At 55.2% G+C, this 19,555-nt stretch overlaps 1 protein-coding gene across 4 annotated transcripts in view; it reads right to left on the reverse strand.

The window, feature by feature from the left end:
* Positions 1-19,555, reverse strand: part of ZNF385C (zinc finger protein 385C) — a 73,702-nt gene that overhangs the window by 38,507 nt on the left and 15,640 nt on the right. For 2 of the 4 annotated variants that reach the window (XM_068660485.1, XM_068660487.1), the window contains exon 2: positions 10,940-11,179. In XM_068660485.1, coding sequence (XP_068516586.1) covers positions 10,940-11,179 — 240 coding nt within the window. Of the gene's footprint in view, positions 1-10,939; positions 11,180-17,310; positions 17,602-19,555 lie in introns of those variants that run through there. The other 2 variants (XM_068660483.1, XM_068660484.1) reach the window with 2 other exon arrangements.

Raw genomic sequence — 19,555 nt, forward strand, 5'->3', positions numbered from 1 at the left:
AAAGGAGGATCCCCAAACAACCCCCAGCAGCTCTGCAGTGCCTGGCTTGCTCCAGCAAGTCTGCTCAAGCTGCGCCCGAAGCCCAGGCAAGCAGCGACACAGAGGGAGAAGGAGGGGGCTCAGGAAACAGGAAAAAAAAAGAATTAAAAAAAGTGAAATTAAAGAGCTGCTCTTCCACTTCTCCTCCCAGCACCTCCACTGCAGCCACAGCCAGCACCACACACACACCCGCACTCCTGCTGCTCACTACCACCAGTATGCATCCCACCCATTAACCAGTCTGGCCCAGTTTGGGCACAGGTGTCCCCATGTCACCGATTTCACTGGGCTCCTTGCGAGGATGGGCACCAAGAACCAGAAGGGAGAGACCACTCTGAAACCTACTGAGGCCAGCGTTAAAATTCTCCCCAGCCAAGACACAGCCGGGATGGCCTCTCACCAATTTTTAGCCTCCAAAAACAGCCTGGAAAATAGCGCCCGGATTTGGCAAAAAGCACGTAAATAAATGAGAAAGGAGACAGAGGGATAAAAACCAGCAGGAAGCTTCCCCCCGGGACTGACGGGGCTTCCTTGAGCCTTTCTGGCTGGCTTTGTTCTCCAAGGATTTAGGGTATAATTTGGGGGTGAAAGACGCCAGATAGGATCAGGACTGATACACCTGGAGGACGTGTATCGGTTTTCTTCCTGCTCTGAAATTTGAGCCCCGCCATAAGCAGAACGGCTCAGGCGTGGAACAAGCGCCTGGGGTTGATGCTGGCAAGGGCAGGAAGGCAGGCGCTGACCTTCCGTGCTCCTGGCCCCCCGCTCGGGATTAAGATAACAGATTTTAAGGGCTGCCTTCCCCCTGGGGGGGTTCTCACACAAAGGGGATGGGGTTTGCTGCTGGCCAAAGGTGCACGGGTTTATTTATTTATTTTTGAAACAACTTCCCTTGATCCTTTAATGAACTAATTTCATTTTAATGAATTCTTCCTGGAGATTTCTGTGTTTACTTGGGTGAGAAGAGCAAGGTGGAGCAGGGAGCCAAGCGATGCCATTCACGTGCAAGGAGAAGGCGAGGGGCAGCGCAGGGCACCGGGGGCTTTGCCACAATGCCAAAGGTTAACCCCAATTTTCCTTGTGGAGGCAAGGTCTGGTCTCATCATGTTATCTGGGCTCCCAACAAACACCTAGGCTTTTCTTTCCTCTTGCTTTAATCTCGCTGTTTCGGGAGCGGAGAACAATATTGCCCTTTCATTAATTCCAGCTCCTGGGAGAAATCTCAGTGATGGAAACACTCAATTAAGGGCCTTTTTTTGTAGCAGAGCAAGGCATTAAAGCATTGTTTGCCCTTCGTTTTAGCACTGATCCACCCCCAGAAAAAAAAAAAAAGGCAGCTTGAAGTTAAGTATTCTCAAAATTCTCATCCTGTAATAGCCACAGGAGCTGCCCAGGTGTCACCATGGGGAACGGTCACCACGGGAAGCAGAAGCACCACGTCCCAGGTCTGGTGACATTAAATAGGGGCTCAGTCCATTGTCACCCTCACAGGGGACAGGGCTGGATGCCCGCACGGAGCCCCAGGGGACAAGCAATGACTTGAAAACAGGAGATGCCTTGCTCAGAGCTGCAGGATTTGGTCCCCATCACCATTAATCACCCCTTTCAAAGGGAGCTGCCTGATGACAAAGGCATCCAAAACAGGGCTGCAAATAGGTGGAGAAACGGATCACCTAAAGCCATTTAATTACTGGGAGAAGAGATGGAAATTGCACCTTTTGAGCATTTCAGAGACTGTGTCATATTTTCCCTTTGATTTAGGAGGGTGGGAGGGAGCCCCCAACCCCACTGCAGGATGACCACTGGGACGGCTCCTGCAGAGAGCCCGGGGTTGGGAACAGAGGAGAAAAACCTCAGACTTTCCACAGCCCTGAGTGGTGTTAAACAAGCACATCCTTCCTAAAACCCCTTTTTTCAGGTCTTCAACCACATCCCAGGACCTCAAGATGCTGCTCCTGGTGACACGGCAGCAATGAAGGAAACAGAACTATTCTTTGTAGGTTTCCTTCCAAGGAAAGTCTTCCTAATTGCAGGTGCAAATTAGGAAGCCCAATTAAGCAGAAGTCTTGCTCTAACACTAATTGCATCCGAGGCACTGGGATGAGGTCAGTGCAAGGCTCATAGGGCACGCACTGTGCAGTTCTTGCGTGCTGATGCTCAGAGCTGAGCACAGTCAATCCAACAGCCATCCTAGCCATGCACGGGCACCACAATTATCACGGGGGGCTGTCAGCTTTAATTAAGACATCCTCGTGCTCCAAGCAATGGAGCCAACGGTGGTCACCATCACCACGGCACCGATCAGCAATGATCAAGTTGAGAACAGCTCCAAAACGATTGATCCTTAAGCACTGAGCATAAACCTCAAGGAAGGTGCTCTAAAATGATCAGTCCTTAGCAAAATTTGGAGCATCCTCTGAGCAACCCCAGACTGCAGCACCAGTGCCCGACCTTGCAGCCCGTGCCAGCCGAAATGCAGTGACCGGGGCCAGGTCCCCACCGCGAGGACACAGAAGCCCCTCGGGGGCTCGGCTGTCACGATTTCTTCAGTTCACCAGAATCTGTTTTTTTTTTCCCTGCATAAACACGCTGCGATACAGCCTGTTAGAGGAAGGAGAGATCACCCTGGGAAAGATGACATCCAGCGTGACGAGGGGAGATCATCTCTTCATAGAAAATTTTTATATTGCTTACGACTTACTGTCTGGGAACATAAAACAGTTTAACCAGCCAGCCCTAAATCACCCTGACAGCTTTACACTACCCACAAATCTCCGCTCGCACTGATCCAGCTCCATCCTACCTATCTCCCCCTTCCCTATTTTTAGGTTTTATTAGTATTATTTTTGATGTGTGCTTTCTCCACTCTTTTCTCCCGGAGCCTGACACGCGTGTGCACACGCATCGAGACGGGGCAGAGAGAAGCTCCGGATGGGAAGTGCCGAGCTCCCAGCTCTGTTCCCTGGGACCCCAGGACTGCATCACCCCCCCACTGCTGCCCTTTGGGACTTGCACATCCCTCAGGACCCTCGTGCTGGCTGCAACATGCTCGTGCTTTGCTGTGCAGTTACCATTTTCCCCACTTAAAATAAATCCCTGGCTTCCCTCTCCCAAATCTGCTGAGCTGATGCTGCACGGGGAGCTGAAGTGCTCCGTGACTGCCTGCTCCCCGCTGCTCTTAATCCACTTCTAATTAAGACCACGCGTGACACATCCCTGAGAGCTAAGTGGCCATAAATCGCCATTGTCGCAATTCAATAGCGAACCAAAAGGAAGAAAATTACAGCAAAATCCAAGATTAAGGACAACCGGCCCGCAAAATAGAGCGCTTAAAAATAATGTGAGGCAATTTCCTTCTGACTTTTTGGGAAAAAAAAAAAATCACCAGTGGCATCCTCTATACCCAGCCCTGCTAAACCTCCTCTGCCGGCTCATCCCACTGGAGCCCCGTGGGGACAGGAGTGCTGCTGCCTCCCTCAGCATCCCAAAGACCCCGCTGTGCCCCCCGGTCACAAACCCACGCTGCACAGGAGGCTGCCAGCCCTCCCACACTGACCCAGCAGCCCCCAGCAAGGAGAGCTCGCCTAAATATTTACGTCAGGTAGGAATTCGGGCTGTGAGTCATGGAGAATGCATCTTAATGTAAATCCTCGAGCCTTTATCTTAGTTTATCATCTTCGGGGTTGCGACTCATCCCCAAGTCACGCACGCATCCAGCCGCTTTGGTCTCTTTTTAAGGCAAAAGCCTCCCTCGGGGGCAGCTGGAGCAGCTGCCCCAGCCCTCCTCGTGCCCCCGTTGCTGGGGGGTCTCCAACCTCCTCCCCGCTCCCGAGCACCACGCGACAGCCCGCTCGCGGCTGCGCTTGCATAAGCAGAGCCTGGTAGCTTTCTCTGCATTTTTTTTTTTTTTTGGCCGAGGGTTTAAATTTTAAGAAGCTTTTTCTTTAGGGAAAAAAAAAAATAAACGTGTCGTTTGGGAAAAAAATAAATCCGTGCAGCCTCTGATCGGAAACGAGCGTGCAGAGCGAGGGGCATGCCCCAGTGTGGCGAGTGCTGCGGCTAGAAAATCCTTCCAGCAGAAGTTAACAGCTAATCAATTCATTTTGTATTTGAAGTTTGACTCAATAAAACCAGAGATTAATTAGGAGGCAGTTATTAATCCCCAATAAGCTGAATGGCAGGGCTTTTCAGAGCAGGGGAGAGCTAATGGGGTATTTTTCAAGGATTTAAGGGTACGGTTTTCCCTAGATAGCCAGCACAAGGCTAGGAATGCTAAAAGGAGGGCTTGGAGTTGTAGGGCCTCCTGCTGCAGCCCTGTTCCACCTTTCCTAGAGCTGACATCCCCAGAGCACTTGTAGGACATCATTTGCCCCCTACCCCAATACAACGGGGGCTGCCCCCGCATGAAATGGCTTTTTCTGATAACGAGACCGTGAAATGGGACAGAGCTCATCCTCCAAGCTCTGGCAGCACCTCTGTGCCCTCACCAGCTCCTTGCGCAGCCCTGGACCCAAGCAGAGTTTGGTGTCACCAAGAATCCCAAGGAACAGCCCCAGCAGGAGGGCAGAAATTGGAAAGCAAGCAGACAAAAGGAAAACGCACATCTACAATACCTCGCATCTTCAAGTGACCTTTGATCCCAGCAAGCATCTCCAAGATGCAAAAAGAGCATGAGATTTTCCCCTCGCAGAGATCCCAGGTTATTCCAATCTGATCTGAAAAGCTATTTTTAGTCATCTTTGCACGCAGCTGAAGGGAGCAGCCGAGGCCAGCTGAGCAGGGCTCCGTATGTTTGCCCTTCACTGAATTTACACAAGCTTAAAACATGAACCCTGCTACTGTTTTGCCACGAAACCATCGATCGGGCACGCCGGCAGACACAGCAGCTGTCAGAGCTGAATATTAAAGACCCTTTAAGGCACAGGGTGGGCACCCGGGGCTGCTGCTGCGATGTTTGGGTGATGCTGATGCCCCGCGTGAATCCACGCTCAGCTCCCTGCACCCTGCACCTTCTGGGGACGGGGAATGGGTCCCGCTTCCCATGGGCACGTTGCAAGTGTTTCCAGGAGTGAATACGGCTGTTAACGTGGCTAAGAAGGGTTGTTATTTAGGGAGAAGGAAGGAGAAGCCTGATTAAAGCCTAAGGTTGGAGGGCAGGAGCACCGAAAGCAGCCTCCAGCCACGCTGCTGTGAGCAGAGCCCGCCTTGGGTGCCACCCGGCACCACCTCCAAAAATCCTCCAAGGCACCCAGAGGAAAAAAAAAAGTTTGGAAGGAGATTAAATAAATATCAATACAAAGAGGCTTGGGGGTAAAAGCAGGAGAGCCCTCCCACCACCAGCACTGCAGAGGTGGTGCAGCGAGCCCGAGCTGGAGGAGGGACACCAACGGGGAGCGCTCGCCTTTCCCCGCCGCTCCCGACTGTTCCTTTCGCCCTGCTATCTGTAGCTAATCCCGTCAGCTGACGTTATAATCACAGGCCCACTCAGCCGTGCCAGGCGAGCAAGCGTGTCTCAGGGGCCAGCTGTACCCTTTGTTTTCCCTGCCAAATTCCTCCGAAAAGCCCCCAAAGCGGGGAAGCAGCAAAACGACCACGGGAATTCAGGAGAAAGACGGAGAGGCTGCTCGTACCCTCTGCAGCATCGCTGGTGCAGCTGCCAACCCACGGGTGGATTCTCCCAGCAAAAATTAAAACAACCTGGCCAGGGAAGCTGGGTACCTCCCCACAAAGCCTGTCCCCTGATGCTGCCCTCGTTGCACGATGTCCTTGCACGTGGTGCTGCCGGGGAACAGAGCAACGGTGCAGGCAGGGAGGTAAAAACTTGTTGCTGCCATCAGTCCTTATCCCTTTATACCCAAACCCATCTCCAAAGGGTTCCTGAGAAATGCCCACACGGGTACATCACTTTGGGAGCTGGATCTTCATCCCACTTCACCCAGCACCATGCCCAAGGTCTGGTCAGCTCATCTTATAGCTCTTAAAAACACACTCCGAGCAGCAAATGAAGCAAAGCTTCAAGGCTTCGTTCCCAATTAGGCTCTAATCCCGCACGTTTGTGCATTGTTTAAATCAATACGTTAGGTTGTATTGCAGGCAAAGCAGCACAGAGTCGCCCTGTTTAATAAAAGCAATTAAGGGATTCGACGCATAACAAAATAAAAAAAGACACGCTAGGTTGGCACCCATTTTCTTGGTAATTAACAGCTGAAGAGATCCGATAGCAGGGAGAAGGCGGGGAGGAAATGCTCCCTGCAGCTGACCTTTGGAGATTTTGGGTGCCAGAGCAGGATGGCAGCAACAGCAGCCTGCCTGCTCAAGGTCAGACCCCCGAGCTCCCCCCTCGTGCTGCTTGCCATGCCAGGGGACTGCTTTTCCAGATGGAGTTCGGGATGGTTTTCAGGGCCCGTCTACCGACAGGATTATCCCAGTCCTGCAAAAAAAAAGCAGGGCTATAAACACGTCCTATTCATTCAGTGCAAAAGCTGCGGGGACCCTTCATTTGCTGGCACAGCCCAGCTTGCTTCACACCAGCAAAAACTTAAGTGACAGGCAGCCATGCCACCCTTTGCTCAAAGGCACAGCACCCCCTTGACCCTGTTTTTATTTTTTTTTTTTCCCTGCAGTGTGACGTTGTGCCAGAACGGCTCCGGGCTGGATAAACCAGCCCTGGCGCACTGTGACCTGCAGCCCTGGGTCTCCACGGAGCCTTTTGCAGGAGGAGGCTTCTCGCCAGCACACAGAACCTGCCTGCACCTTCCAAAATCCAGGGATTCGCCTAGCACCACATCGTGCAACACTGAATCTGTCCGCCCCCCAAGATGACCCTGACCCCTCCGTAGGCTCCATGTCCCCCCCTCATCCCGACAGCCTTCCCCTCTGCTGCAGAGCCAGGGCGATGCTGCAGCTGTCAGAGCGATTTCCCTGCGCGTCTCCAAGCTCCCTGCTCTGCAAACGCGCACGGACAGACGTGGCAGCAGCTAATTGGGGAAACCTGAATCCTTTTGCTCTGTAAGGAAGTTCTCTCAGTACCGCACTGCTGAAGCTGGGGGAAAAAGGCACCCAAGGGAGCTCCAAAAGAAGCTCCAGGTGGGGAAGGCACAGGGCAGCACCCGCTTTGGGTACATGGGAAGAGCTCGTGGCATGGATTGGCACCAGGGCACAGCCAGCTCCCAGTGTTTTGGCCTAACCCTGCCCACCCAGCCTCGGTGCTGGGCTCGGGAGAGCAGCCCAGCACTGCCACAAAGGCACATCAGAGGCTGGTTGCAGCCATTTGGGTGGAAAAATGCACATTTTGCTTACACAACACCCAGACCGATAAGCTCTGGCTCCCATTTGGGGGAGCACAGGAACAGTATGAGCAAGCCGAGCTAACTTGGAGACCCTCGAAAATCCCAGGCAGTAATTAAATCACTCTCGACCCAGTTGGATTTGAACAGGCATCTGCAACATGAAAACACCCTTCATCTGTGGACACCCAGGATCTAATTGCTGCCTGCGCAGCCATTCAACACAAGACAACAGACCGCGATTTGCTTTGCAAGAAAATGCCTAATGAACAATAATTTGTTTTTAAGCTGGGGGTCTTCCTAGCATAGAGCTAATAAATTGTAATGATACTGATTATTGCATCTGTTTGCCAGCTAAGCTCCTCCCCAGCTTTGCTCCCTGAGCTGCCAGCGATTACAGCCCTTGCAGAAATCACTGATCAGAGAAGCCAGAGGGGGAGCAGGGAAGATCTCAGTGTCTGTAAGAGCCGCCTTTGATGTAGCTGTAGATGTCAGTGCGAGACGGAGATTCCAGCTCAGAGGAATATTCTGCCTTTGTCTAACTCAATTATATCATTTAATCCAAAGCCTTTAATGACCACCCCTTCTCCTCCCGGTGCTGCTCCGGGTCTGACACCAGCAGCCTGCCCTCTCCCCGGGCAGCAGCTCAGTGCCAGGACAGGGCAACGTCTGCTGGCACCCAGAGGCGCTGCTGGAGGGCTCCAAGGAGGGCGATGGACCTAGGTAGGACCCCCCCCAACACAGGGATTAACCCAAGAAAACCCCCAGCTGCAAACATACTCCGAGCCCTTGATACAGCCTGGTGAAGTGTATGCAGAGGGGGGGGATTTCCAGCTCTTGTCCTCACTGGTGCAAGGCAGAAAAAGAGCTGGATTTTGGGGATGGGTCCCTTTCCCAGTGGGGATGACACGGGGCAGGGTGGCACCAAGCACCCACGGTGCCGGTGAGTGACAGAGGGGACGCAGGCATCGCATCAGCCGGGTCCCAGCCCCAATTTGTCATTCGCAGCCACGTGCCCTCGTGGGCTCACGCTTCAGGAGGCTGGGAAAGGTTGCCGGTGACAGAGCTGGAAGTGACATTTTGAAACAACAGCGCGGGGGAGAAGGTCAGCTCCGGATGAGCAGGCTGCACCGTGGCAAAGCCCGGTGGGGACAGGGCGGCGTGAGGAGCAGATGCTGTCTGCACCTCCCTGCACGAGCAAAAAGCAGACTTCGTGAACGCCAAAGGGAAGCGCACGCGAGGCTGACAGCACAGCAAAGCCCCGGAGGGCTGTGACTGCTGCCGGAGCCAAGGCCAAGGCTACGCAGGAGGTCAGGGAGGATGCAGGCCCACGAAAAGCACACGCCGAGATTCTTTGGCTCGGTGGGAACCACATCAATGGGCAGCCACCCATCGAGGCCACAATCAGGTCTGGGGGGGAGAATCTGGAAGCTGCAGGCTGGAATTTATGAGCCCTGTTCCCATTAAAATAGCAGGCCGTATTTCCATCTGTCAGTGAACGATGATAAACAGAGCAGCTCCTTTGCATATCCCGGGCCTTGCTCAAACAAAACTACCACTGGGGAGAGCAGGGCTTGGCATACAGATGACAGCTGCCACGCCAGGAATTTATGGCTCTGGCCTGCGTGGTCTTTAGCAAGAGCAGGAGCAAGTATTTCCACGGGCTGTTCCCTTGGGGTCTGCCAAGAACAGAGCCCCCCCCGCAGCCAGGACCCCTCACACCTCCCATGGTTTTCTGGGGCCGAGCATCCTCCTTGCCCCAGCTGCCAGCAACAACTTTTACCCTGAAACCCGCTGTCTGCAGGTTTGTTTGCAGAAGCATTGCATGTTTATTTGCCAACACCTTGAGTGTTATTAAACAACCGCTTCCTGGCAGGAAAATCGGGCTGGACTCCCAAGTGCTTACTGCTCTTCGGAGCAGCAGCTCCTTGAGGGATATTGAGGGATGACCCCACACGAGCAGCAGAACCACAGCAGAGGCGCAGGGCGCAAGGTTCAGCCACGGGACACGATTTTACAGGAGCCCTGTCCTCATTCCCTCAACCTCCTGCTGCACTCGCACACCCTCACTCCATGTAAAGGCACCAATTAGCTTCTGAAGAGACCCCAGCTCATTAATCCAACCTGTAATTAGTGTGTAAGGAAAGGAAGACAGTCACCTGAGTGGGCTGTGCCACCTGCCCCCAAATGGTGATGGGGGCCCCGGGATGCACCAGCCCTGCCCCAGGCTCTTGGCACCGCCGGACCAGCCCCGGCTTCGTTTGGCCTCAAGGACAACTTCTTTTGGTTTAATACATGCAACTCCTCAGATTCCATCCATCTTTACTGCAGGGTGATATTTATTGGCACGTTTTGCTGCTTTTACGCAGGGAAAAAAAAATCTGCAACAATCAGCTGTAGCGAGACCAGGTCAGGTAAATGCCAACAGATGGCACAGAGGGCGAACGAGCTCTCATCCTTGCATGAGCTCCTATCCTGCACTCGAGATGTGCTGAGCCCGGCAGCACAGCATCTGCCCATGTCCCTGTGCCACAACCATACAGCCCCTCAGCTGCCCCAGCAGTGCCACAGTCCCTTTTTGTGCATCCCTTTTTTACCCTAGGGAAATAAATTCAAACAGCTTTAAGAAAACGTCCATCACCAAAGTTTTTGGGAAAAAAAGCAGGCAGGAAAACAGAGGCTTAGCTAGTTGGGTTCAGTGCGATGGGGATTATTTTATTTTTCTTTAAGAGGAGGTTTGTCCAGCCACCAGAAGAGATGCTCCTTCCCCGGGGAGACAGCTTGTAACAGGCAGCTCTGCACCTCAAAGTTGCCGACACCGAGTGGGTGCTGAGCCTGTCTGCAGGGAAGGTGTTGGGCTTGGACTCCACTCCTGCAAGCCATTAGTTTATAATATCTAAGTGACAAACAGGAGCTCCGCCACCCAAAGAGAGAAACTGAGGGGGGCTCGTGCCAGTGAGCTCCCCTGTGCACACACATGGGAGCCATCCCCACGCAGCCTTACCTGGGGCTGCACCAGTGATCCCCCACCCCAAACCAGAACAGAACCATTTGCTGTGGGCATCACGTCACATCAGAGCTTCTGAGAAACCCACTCAACCCTCAGCACCAAAATCTAAGCAGCTTTTGGAGCGAATGGCAGCCAAACCCGGCACAGTTACAGGAGAAGTGCACAGCAGGGGGCTGCAGGAACAAGGTGGCACCTTGAAGCCAGGTGCCCATCACGTCACCAACCCACTGGGAAGCCACCAGGAATCCAGAAGGCACCAACCGCTCCAGCCTTGCGCACAAAATTCATCCTAGAAAACCCAAGATGCTCCTGATGACACAGGGCAAGCAGCATGTGGACAGGACCCACACCTATCTGTCCATCCAGCACAGCCACCGTGGGTTCTCAGACCCAAATGCCACAAAACCACTCGAGGACCGGCGGTGACAGCAGAGCCAGGAAGCCCCCGGAGCTCAGGGACACCAGCAAGTGACAGTCAAAGGCCACAGCACCACATTCCCAAACATCCCACAGGAACATCCCACAGATCTGCCACTCCGAACCCATGGGAGCAGCTGTCCCAAAGCAAGGGCAGCCTTTGGGCAACGCCGATCCGAGCTCCTACCTTGGGCCGCCGGCATCTTCCCCTTGTTGAGCTGCTTGAGGCGCTTCTGGTGGGACTTGCCGTTGTAGTGGATCTGGGCCTGCGCAGCCGAGTTGAGCTGGATGTTGCAGACCTCGCAGAGCGTGAAGGACTGCTGCTTCTTCTCCCGCTTCAGGCGCTGCTCGGGCTGGCCGCTGGCCGGCTCCACCAGCCGCAAACCGTTCTCAGGGCTGTGGGATGGGCTCAGGGGTCGCTTCATGCCTGCGGGGGGAAGGACAGAGCCGCCGTCAGGACAGACGGACCACAAGAGGGGCCAGGTGAGGTGGGGAAACCCAGCGCAGGTCCCACTCCTGCGTGGTGCCCAGGCTGCCCAAATCCTGAGCTGGAAGAAGTGTTTGCATCTCTATAAGGGATTGCATTGGGCAGGATGACAAGGAGCAGCGTTCCTAGGAGGAACGTGTTGGGGCAGGGACTTCTTCTGAATTTCTAGCACCAGCAGAAGCTCCTCATGCCAGCTAAGACCTTTCTTGTTCGCTCCCAAGCAGCCCTGTAGGTTATCCTTCGGCAGAGCTGCGATGAAACCAACCCAACGCAGGCAAGAAATCCAGCTGGAGGGAGCCGTGCGCTGGTGTCCCGCAGCCCATCTCAGCCACAGGCACCGTCCCCTCGAGCATTTTCTCACCCACATGAAGCAGGTGCCTGTCCCCGGCACATGGGGTGGATTAGCATCAGCAGCTCAAGCCCCAGCTGCACGCAGGGAAGAGCTGCCCACGGCCCCAGGGGTCAGCTGGGGACAGTCCCCACGGCCCCCTGTTGCTCCAGGGGAGTGACCCTGGAGCAGGAACCACTGGGACACCCAGCACGGAGCCTGGAGGAGGCGCGAAGGTCACCCGAGCCCTGCGATCCTGTTACCGCCTGGGAACGGGCAGCTGCCCCTTACAAGCACAGGCGGGCACGCTGCGCCAGCACCGAGCCACCCCGGGGGGCCACGAGCAGGGACAGGGGTGCTCGGGGTCCATGAGACAGACCCCAGGGTCTCAACATGCCTGGCACCCATGGGAAGCAGCCAGCAGGTGACCTGTGCACCCCTCGGGGATTAGAGGTGAGGAGCAGAGATTTCGGTCCACGCGATGGGCAGCCTGAAATGCTGCTGCCACCACCATGGGTTGGTGTGGCACCAGCCTGGAAAGTTTCCTCCCAGTGGCTTAAAGCTTCCTAAATTTTGCTTTTTCTTCTCCAAGAGGATTTCAGCGCTCCAAGGAGCATCCCTGCCCCAGTACCAAGCAGCTCCTTGGAGCTCAGCAGAGAGCCCAGGTGGCCCTGAAGTCCCCCTCTCATGCAGAGCACGCAATTTTGGCACAGCCACCTGGCACAGCCACCCAGCCGTGGAGGAAAGCGAATGCACCAAGCAGATTTCGCTGCGTTAAGACCAGACAAGAGCAATTCAAGCAACCAAACCCCGACGCTGGGTGAAAAAAAACCCCCGGGGTGCGGACCCGGAGCTGAGCCGGGCGGTCCGGGCAATGCAGCTCCTGCCAGCAGCCCCACGATGGCGCAGCCGCTCTGCCTTTTTTTCACCTCTGATATGGTCAAAAATGATATAAAAACGAGCAAAGGGAGAGAGGCAGCACGAGGAGGGGCTGGGAGCTGCTGTGATGGAATGAGAGCAGCTCACCATGCCTCCCATCGATGTGTGGCTGCGCCCCCCATCCTGCCACCCATCTTCCACGTTCACAGCCTGGAACTGAGCCCCAAACCCCACAGCCCTGCTGAAGGAGCTCGGGTCACCTCGGGTGAGCTTCTCAGACACAGGTTTGGGTGCAGAGCTGGACCAGGACCCTGGCAGCGTGCTCCAGTTCTGCTCAGGGCAGCAGCACAGACCAGCCACCACCCAAAGCCCTGATCCACCTAAATTACACCACGATTGGCCAAAAACGTCACCAATAATTCCTTAAAGTCCTGCTTCACCAGCTAAAAATATGCTAAGCAGAGTGTAAAAGGAGCTTTACATTGAAAGCAAGGAAATCTAGCTCTTGGCAGAAGAATCTGGGTGCCTGAAGTCCCTGTGCAGCTGCCTAGGACTGGGAACTCTGGATTTTCTCCCAAGCCCTTGGGATTTTTCCTGAAGCTCCAACGTCACCTTGCAATGAAAAGGAAAGAAAATATACACCCCCTATACACCCCCTGCTTCTGAGGTGAGTGGAAATAATAATAATTAAAAAAAAAAAAAAAAAAAAACGTGGTCCAGCCCTGAAAGGCTCAAGAAGACAGAAATAATATTAAAAACAACCTAATGTGTATTAAAAAAAAAAAAACACCTGATACCTGATGCTTTTAAATGAAGCCTCCAGGACTCGGGGCCGAGCTGAGCCTCCTTGCAGCAGAGCTGCCCCATCCAACCAAACCACCTCATTTATGGATGCTCCCCAAAACCCACAGCCGTCAATAGCACCTGGAGGGGCAGGGAACCCCATGGGGACCCTGGGGATGGCCCTGACCAGACAACTCCACCAGCAGAGCAGCCCCGGAGCAGGTCTGGGAGATGATCAGCACCAGGAACATGAAACAGGGGCTTGGGGACACAGCGGGACACCCGGGGGCAGGGGCAGGTCCTCGGGTGCTCTTGGCGCGTTGCCCTCCCTGGGTATTTATAATGCAATCACACCCAGGGATTCACAGCTAAAATTGGAGTGTTATACAGACAAAGTATCCCCCAAATACCCCCCGTCTTATAAAAAGGAGCTGCTGCTGCTCTGATTAGGCCGAGGCTCCCCGGGTCGGCTCCCGTTGCAGTATTTAAAAGCCCTGCCCTAATCGCCTGCGCGCCTGTCTCATTCACTTAATTTCGCCTGGGCCTTCGGGGCCTCTTCTGCTTCTCAGGTGTCAGGACCTGAAATTTGGCAGCTGGGGGCTTGCCAGCCCCGTGTGTGTGTGCAGGGGAACCGGTCCCAGTGACTGACAGCTCCTTTGGGGAGGATTTCTCCTTGTCAGCACAGTGCCGTGGGTGCTCTGGAGGCACCCAGCACCCCCCTGCAGAGCCCTACCGTGGGGCTGGGGTGCTGATAACCCCCCCACAGCCACCCCAACCCTCACGGTGCCTCCATCCTGCCTGGGTTTTTGTTCCCGTGGTGGCCCCGCATGAGAAGGGGTCGCTTTCATAGGAAGGGAACTGAGGCACGGTGATGATTGAGCCACCATGCCTCAGTTTCCCTCATATGAAAGCGACCCCAGAGGGGCTCTGAGCCAAACCCGGGATCCCCACACCCCAAATCCACCACCCCAACCCTACAGGGCTGCTGGGGCAGCACTTCCAGCCTCTCCCTGGAGGACCACAAGCGGCCTCATCTTTTTTGGGGGGGGCCTCCTGATGGAGGCAGGGCTCCCCAGGGACCAAGCTGCCACTCGCCCACCTCTGCCCAGCTTTAAGCTGCCCACGGGGAGCAGAATGATCCCACGGCCACCAGCATCACCAAGACCTCTGGAGGTCGGGATGCCTCCTCCTGCCTTCATTTTACTGCCCTGTGCTCGGAGCCTCCACGCAGGGAGAGGGGGCTCCTGACGGGTGCGAAACGCTCCCTGACAGATGTCCAAATCTCCCTGAAATCAAAGAAGGTCAGAGCGGCTTGGGTGTCACCGCAGCAGCGGGTGCTGCCTCAAAAGGCTTCTCCTCCCCCCCGTGAGAGGTTTCCAGGCTGATTCTGCACTCCTGGGGGGCACAGCGAGCCCCCAGCCCCACCAAACCCTCGTTCCTCCAAACCCTGAGCATCCCACACGCACCCAGCCACCATCTGAGCTTGCAGCTCCCCATTCTCCCAGCTCTGTGAAGTTCCCCCCCCAAATAAAAAAATAAAATTATTTTTTCAATTTTATTATTGCTTGTGATGCAAAAAAAAAAAAAAAAATATTGATTCAGGGACAACAGCCCCCTCACCCCCCGTGAGTCATAGCGATCCCACCTCGTCCCTCCAGCCCCAGCAGAAAACTCCTTGCAGCCGGTTTTTTATCTTAGGGTCAGTTTTATGCTCCTGTATCATAGTCCATAACCCCAGGTCTCTTCCTCTTTTTTAATAACACCATAAACACGGGCTGCAGAAGGCTGTAAAGTGGTGACAAACGCTGGGTAGGATTTAAAATCCACGCACTAAATGCCCCAAATAAGTGCTGTTTTATGGGCAGCGCAGGACTCGCCTCCCTTCCAAAGGGCATCGCTGCGGGTGGAAGGGAAGTGACAGAGCAAAGCTGTGCCTGGCTGGGACATGCAATTCCACACACCCCAGACATTTTTCAGCTGCTGACCACCCAGTTCAGCCCCACACAGCTCCCGGTCCCACCAGCAATGATTTCAGTACCCAAAAGTGAGCCCAGAAGTGTTTGCATCGGGGCAGGGCGCAGCTGGTGCTGCTCCAGGGACGCTGCATCCCTGGCACCAGTTACACTGATGCCACAACCCAAATTCGTTTCAGCCCCTTGGGGACCCACAGCTGAACACCTTGTGACTGGCTTTGCCCTGTCCTTAGGATGCTCACATCACCCAGCTGCCAAGGAGCAGAAGGTTTTTAAGCATCCCCAGGCTCACCCAGGGCTCTAAGCAGAAAGCATCGATGAGTGCCCCCAGTGACTGGGGCAGCTTGGAGGGCTCACCCCCCCTCACCCAGCAAAAACAACCCAGGGTCAAAGATGTGCAGGGCACTTCTCTCACCCCAATCTCAGCTCTGGGCATTCACCTACCACCAAGCCTAATTTACAAACCAGTTCCCAACACCTTGATCTTCCTGCACGTGACAGCCGGGGGTTAAATCACCCTGCTCCGTGACCCCGCTCCCAGCAAGCTGCCACCACACCTCAGAGCAAGCCAACCCCAGATGTAGCCAAGCCCTGATGTACTGATTTGGGATTTAATGATGGGTGAAATGTATGGAAATGAACGGCTGGAGCAGGCAGCGTCACATCCCTCATCCTCTGCGCCCCGTTGTGCTGGCTGCTGCCATCGACTCCCCCAGGAAAATCTCCCATCCTTGCACCCTCAGCTGGGGGTTGCAACCTCGGTTGTCCCTCTTTGGGGACACAGCCTGAGGATCTGCACAGCCAGTGCCAGGTTTTGAAGCAGCCCCACGCTGGGACGTGCTCCCAAACAGGAACCAAACTCATCCAAAACCAGCAATTCCCACCCAAAATCAGTCTGTGCTAACACACGGCGGTTAAAGAGCAGCCCCCGTCCCCCAGCAGGCAGGAGCAGGGGAATCCAAGGCAGTGCCAGGAGGCACCCGCAGGGCGCTGACACATTTACGCACCCCCAGCCTGTGGGTGAGGAGCTGGAGCCCAGCTGCACCACCCACCCCTTGCGCTGGGGCCCCCTAAAACCTCCAAAATAGCTGGGTTTCAGCACACAGAACGGGCCTTGCATGCAGAAAAGCAACTACACGGGTCGAGGCAAGGTACTGAATATTTAGGCTAGGCTGAAATAATGACAAGAGCAGGGATTCAATGGGTATTTGGCCCTTTGCTCTGATACTCTGAGTGGGCGAGGACTGGTCTCACCAAGCTGTCCCCAGCAGAAAACACAGCCTGGGCAGAAATTTGTGTTAATGAAACCCAATTACCTGCCCAGGTTTATCCCCAGGGGCCCCATCCAGCACCAAAGCACCCCCCACCCTGGCAGGCAGCTTCGGGCTCCTTCCTGCACTTATCGCATCCCTAAACACAAGTGACCCCACACACGGCCAGGACCTCAACCCCAGTGAAAATGCATCTGCCACGGATATGGGGCACAGCTACATCGCTGCTCTCAGTACCTGTCCCATCTAGCAGTGCCAAACCAGGGCAATTTCAACCTGAAGTTTGAGTGAATTTGCTAAGAGTAAGAAACTTAAAAAACAAAAACAAAAAACAGTAATCTTGTTTGAGCTCACGTGATTTCATAACATTGAATCTGCTTTCTTTATCTGTTCATGAGGGCATGGAATATTGAATAAAAGCAACAGAAATAGAACAATTAGCATGAAAGTCACCACCAGCAGCTGCCACAGAACCCAGCTAACCCGCCACCCCAAACAGCTGCCTTGCTGCAATGGCCCTGCTCGCATTCGCCAAGAACTGCAGAATAGCCAGAAAAACACCCTAACCCCAGCAGGGCTGAAATCACTCCATCTCATTTCTGCTTTTCTACTTAAAACCATCCTTACAGCTCGGAGCACGCCCCCATTAAAAACAGGTTTGAGTGCATGAAATCGCCAGCGGTGGGATCAGGCTTGGAGCCCCGCTGTCCCCTGCAACCTCTCCGCTCCCGGTGCAGCTTTTGCCAGCAGCACCGAGGGACTCCCACAGCTGCTCCTTCAAAGCCCAGGGCAAGGCAGCGATCCCTGCTGTCCTGCCCCAGTGGCACCAGCTCTTACCTGGACGAAGCTGGAGCTCGGCCGCCCGCAGTCCAGCCTCTGCCGTGTGCCCGGGCAGCGCAGCCGCCCCTACGCCGCCAGCACAGCCTCCGACTCCTGGCTCAGGTTTCAAGGAGCACTTCGAGCGCGGTTCGATGGCCACTAAATCAGCCCTCATCAGCAGCCTCCGCACCCCAGGGCCCGGGTGAATATTGGGCGCTCGGTGCTTGCTTCTCAGCGAGTTTTTGCTGAAGCCCCGGGCGTCACGCGGGGGAGCCTCCTGCCAGTTGGCGCCTGCTGTGACTGTAGGAGTTACCTTGAGCCAAGAGCAGGGCGAGGGCAACCCGACATCAGCTCTGCTCGTGAATGAGGAGATGGGGAAGCTTCCTCGAAGGTCAGACCTAGAAAATGCCCCGGGTGGCTTCAACAGAGAGGTGCCAGGCTTGGGAGGATGGGTACGAGGGCAGCCAGCCCTAGGGACACGGGGCCCTGCCTGCTGGGAGGATGGAGATGTCCCAGCAGGGCTGCAGGGATAGCAGGAGATGCTCTGGTATCCTGGGCTAAGATTGAGCAGCTGAGGGCAGACCACGGATTTCAGAGAGCCCTCTCCGTGCCCGCCTCGTGCTCGGCATTTCATAACACCAGTAAAGCCAACCCCCCCCCCCTCCCCGCCCTCCCCACGGCCCCAGCATATGTTCTGCTAATGCTGGGGTGAGGCACGTTTTGGGATCAGCACGTAAACCATCGCTCCTCAAAGCGAGGATTACTTTGAGCCCAGGGCTGGCTGCTGGCACAGGGAGTGGAGCAGGTGGGGGCTCCCCCACTGACCACCCTCATACTGAGGTCTGAGCCCCCCCCCTCACACCCAGGGTACCCAGGCTGCCTCCCACCCCCAGACAGCCTCTGCCCCATTCCCACACTCTGAAGGGCAGCAGGACCTCCCACAGCACCACCAGCATGCAGAGGACACCACGGTGCCCGTCCTCTCGTTTGCACATCAGCATCATTAACTCGGCGCGTTCCCTGAGTCAGCGCATCGCAAACAAGGACAGTCACAGCCTGAACCGAGGGGACACCGGGCAGGACACAGCACGGCCGGACTGCAGCAGCATCGCAGAAGCACCCACCAGCCCCAGGAAACAAAGCACTAAGAATACCTCCGACCTCCTACCCAAGGGTCCTGCAATCCTGAAGCTTTGTGCTCTGCGTCTGCAGCAAGCTGGATAATCAGCATCACCAGGGACAAAAAGGGACGAGCAGCAGGGTAACGAGGTACCAGATGCAGCAGCAGTAGGGCAGGGAAAGCACGAGTGGATGATTCTTTTTAAAATAAATGACTTGCTCTCCATGTCCAGTGAGCACATGGCTCTTGTGAATGAGCACCTTGACTGGTTACGGGCAGGGGACCGCGGGGCTTGCCCACGCTTGCTGCAGATCACGGAGGTGACCCACCCCGTGCTTCCATCAGCAGAGAAAAAAAACAGAAGCAAACGCACACTGAGAGCCTGACATTTTGCCCCCAGGGGTTTAGCTGTAACTGTTAGCACAGTGTAAGAGAGCAGCAGGAGAGGAACGATTGAGGAGGGAGCGATTCATCATCCCGCCCGGCTGCTGCTCTCCTGGCCGAGGAATTCCTGGCACGGGACTTTCAAGATCACGAAATCCTTCAGGTTTCTTGTGACCGGCACAAAGATTGGGGTAGAGCCATGGGAACTGAGGGTCCTGCTCCCAGAGGGGCCCCCACACCACCAAGGCCACGCACACTGCGGTGGTTTTGGCACCCCAGTGCCCCATGCCGCCAGGACATCTACACCATAAATCATTTTCGTCCTGTTCCATTCAAGTATGTGCTTAAATCTCAGGGGCTCGATGTGTGCATGAACCCTGCTGTCAAAGGTCCTTCTCCAGCCCTTGCTGCGCTTCCACCCAAAATTCCCAAGCCTTAATTTAGCAGACTGACTCAGCCCTCCCAGCGGGACACCAGGGGGACGGAGCAGGATGGCCAGGCAGGACCCAAGGTCCTGGTCCCCCCCAGGACAACCGTGGCCCCCCAGCACCTCACCCCTGCGGGATGCCAAAACACAACAAGGGCAAAAAGCCACCTGAGGACCCAGAGCAGCAGCTCTGGGGCTTGCAGCACCACGAAGGCAGCCGGCTGCGAGCAGGAGCAGCGCAGGGCATGGCTAAGCTGTGTCACGCCAGGACAGGGCTAAAACACGTGGCTCAAGCAAGCTTTGGGGAGCAGGCAGCCGTGCCGCCCCCTGCA

The sequence above is a fragment of the Anas acuta genome, chromosome 25, assembly GCF_963932015.1.
Source record: "Anas acuta chromosome 25, bAnaAcu1.1, whole genome shotgun sequence".
NCBI classification, from domain to species: Eukaryota; Metazoa; Chordata; class Aves; order Anseriformes; family Anatidae; genus Anas; species Anas acuta.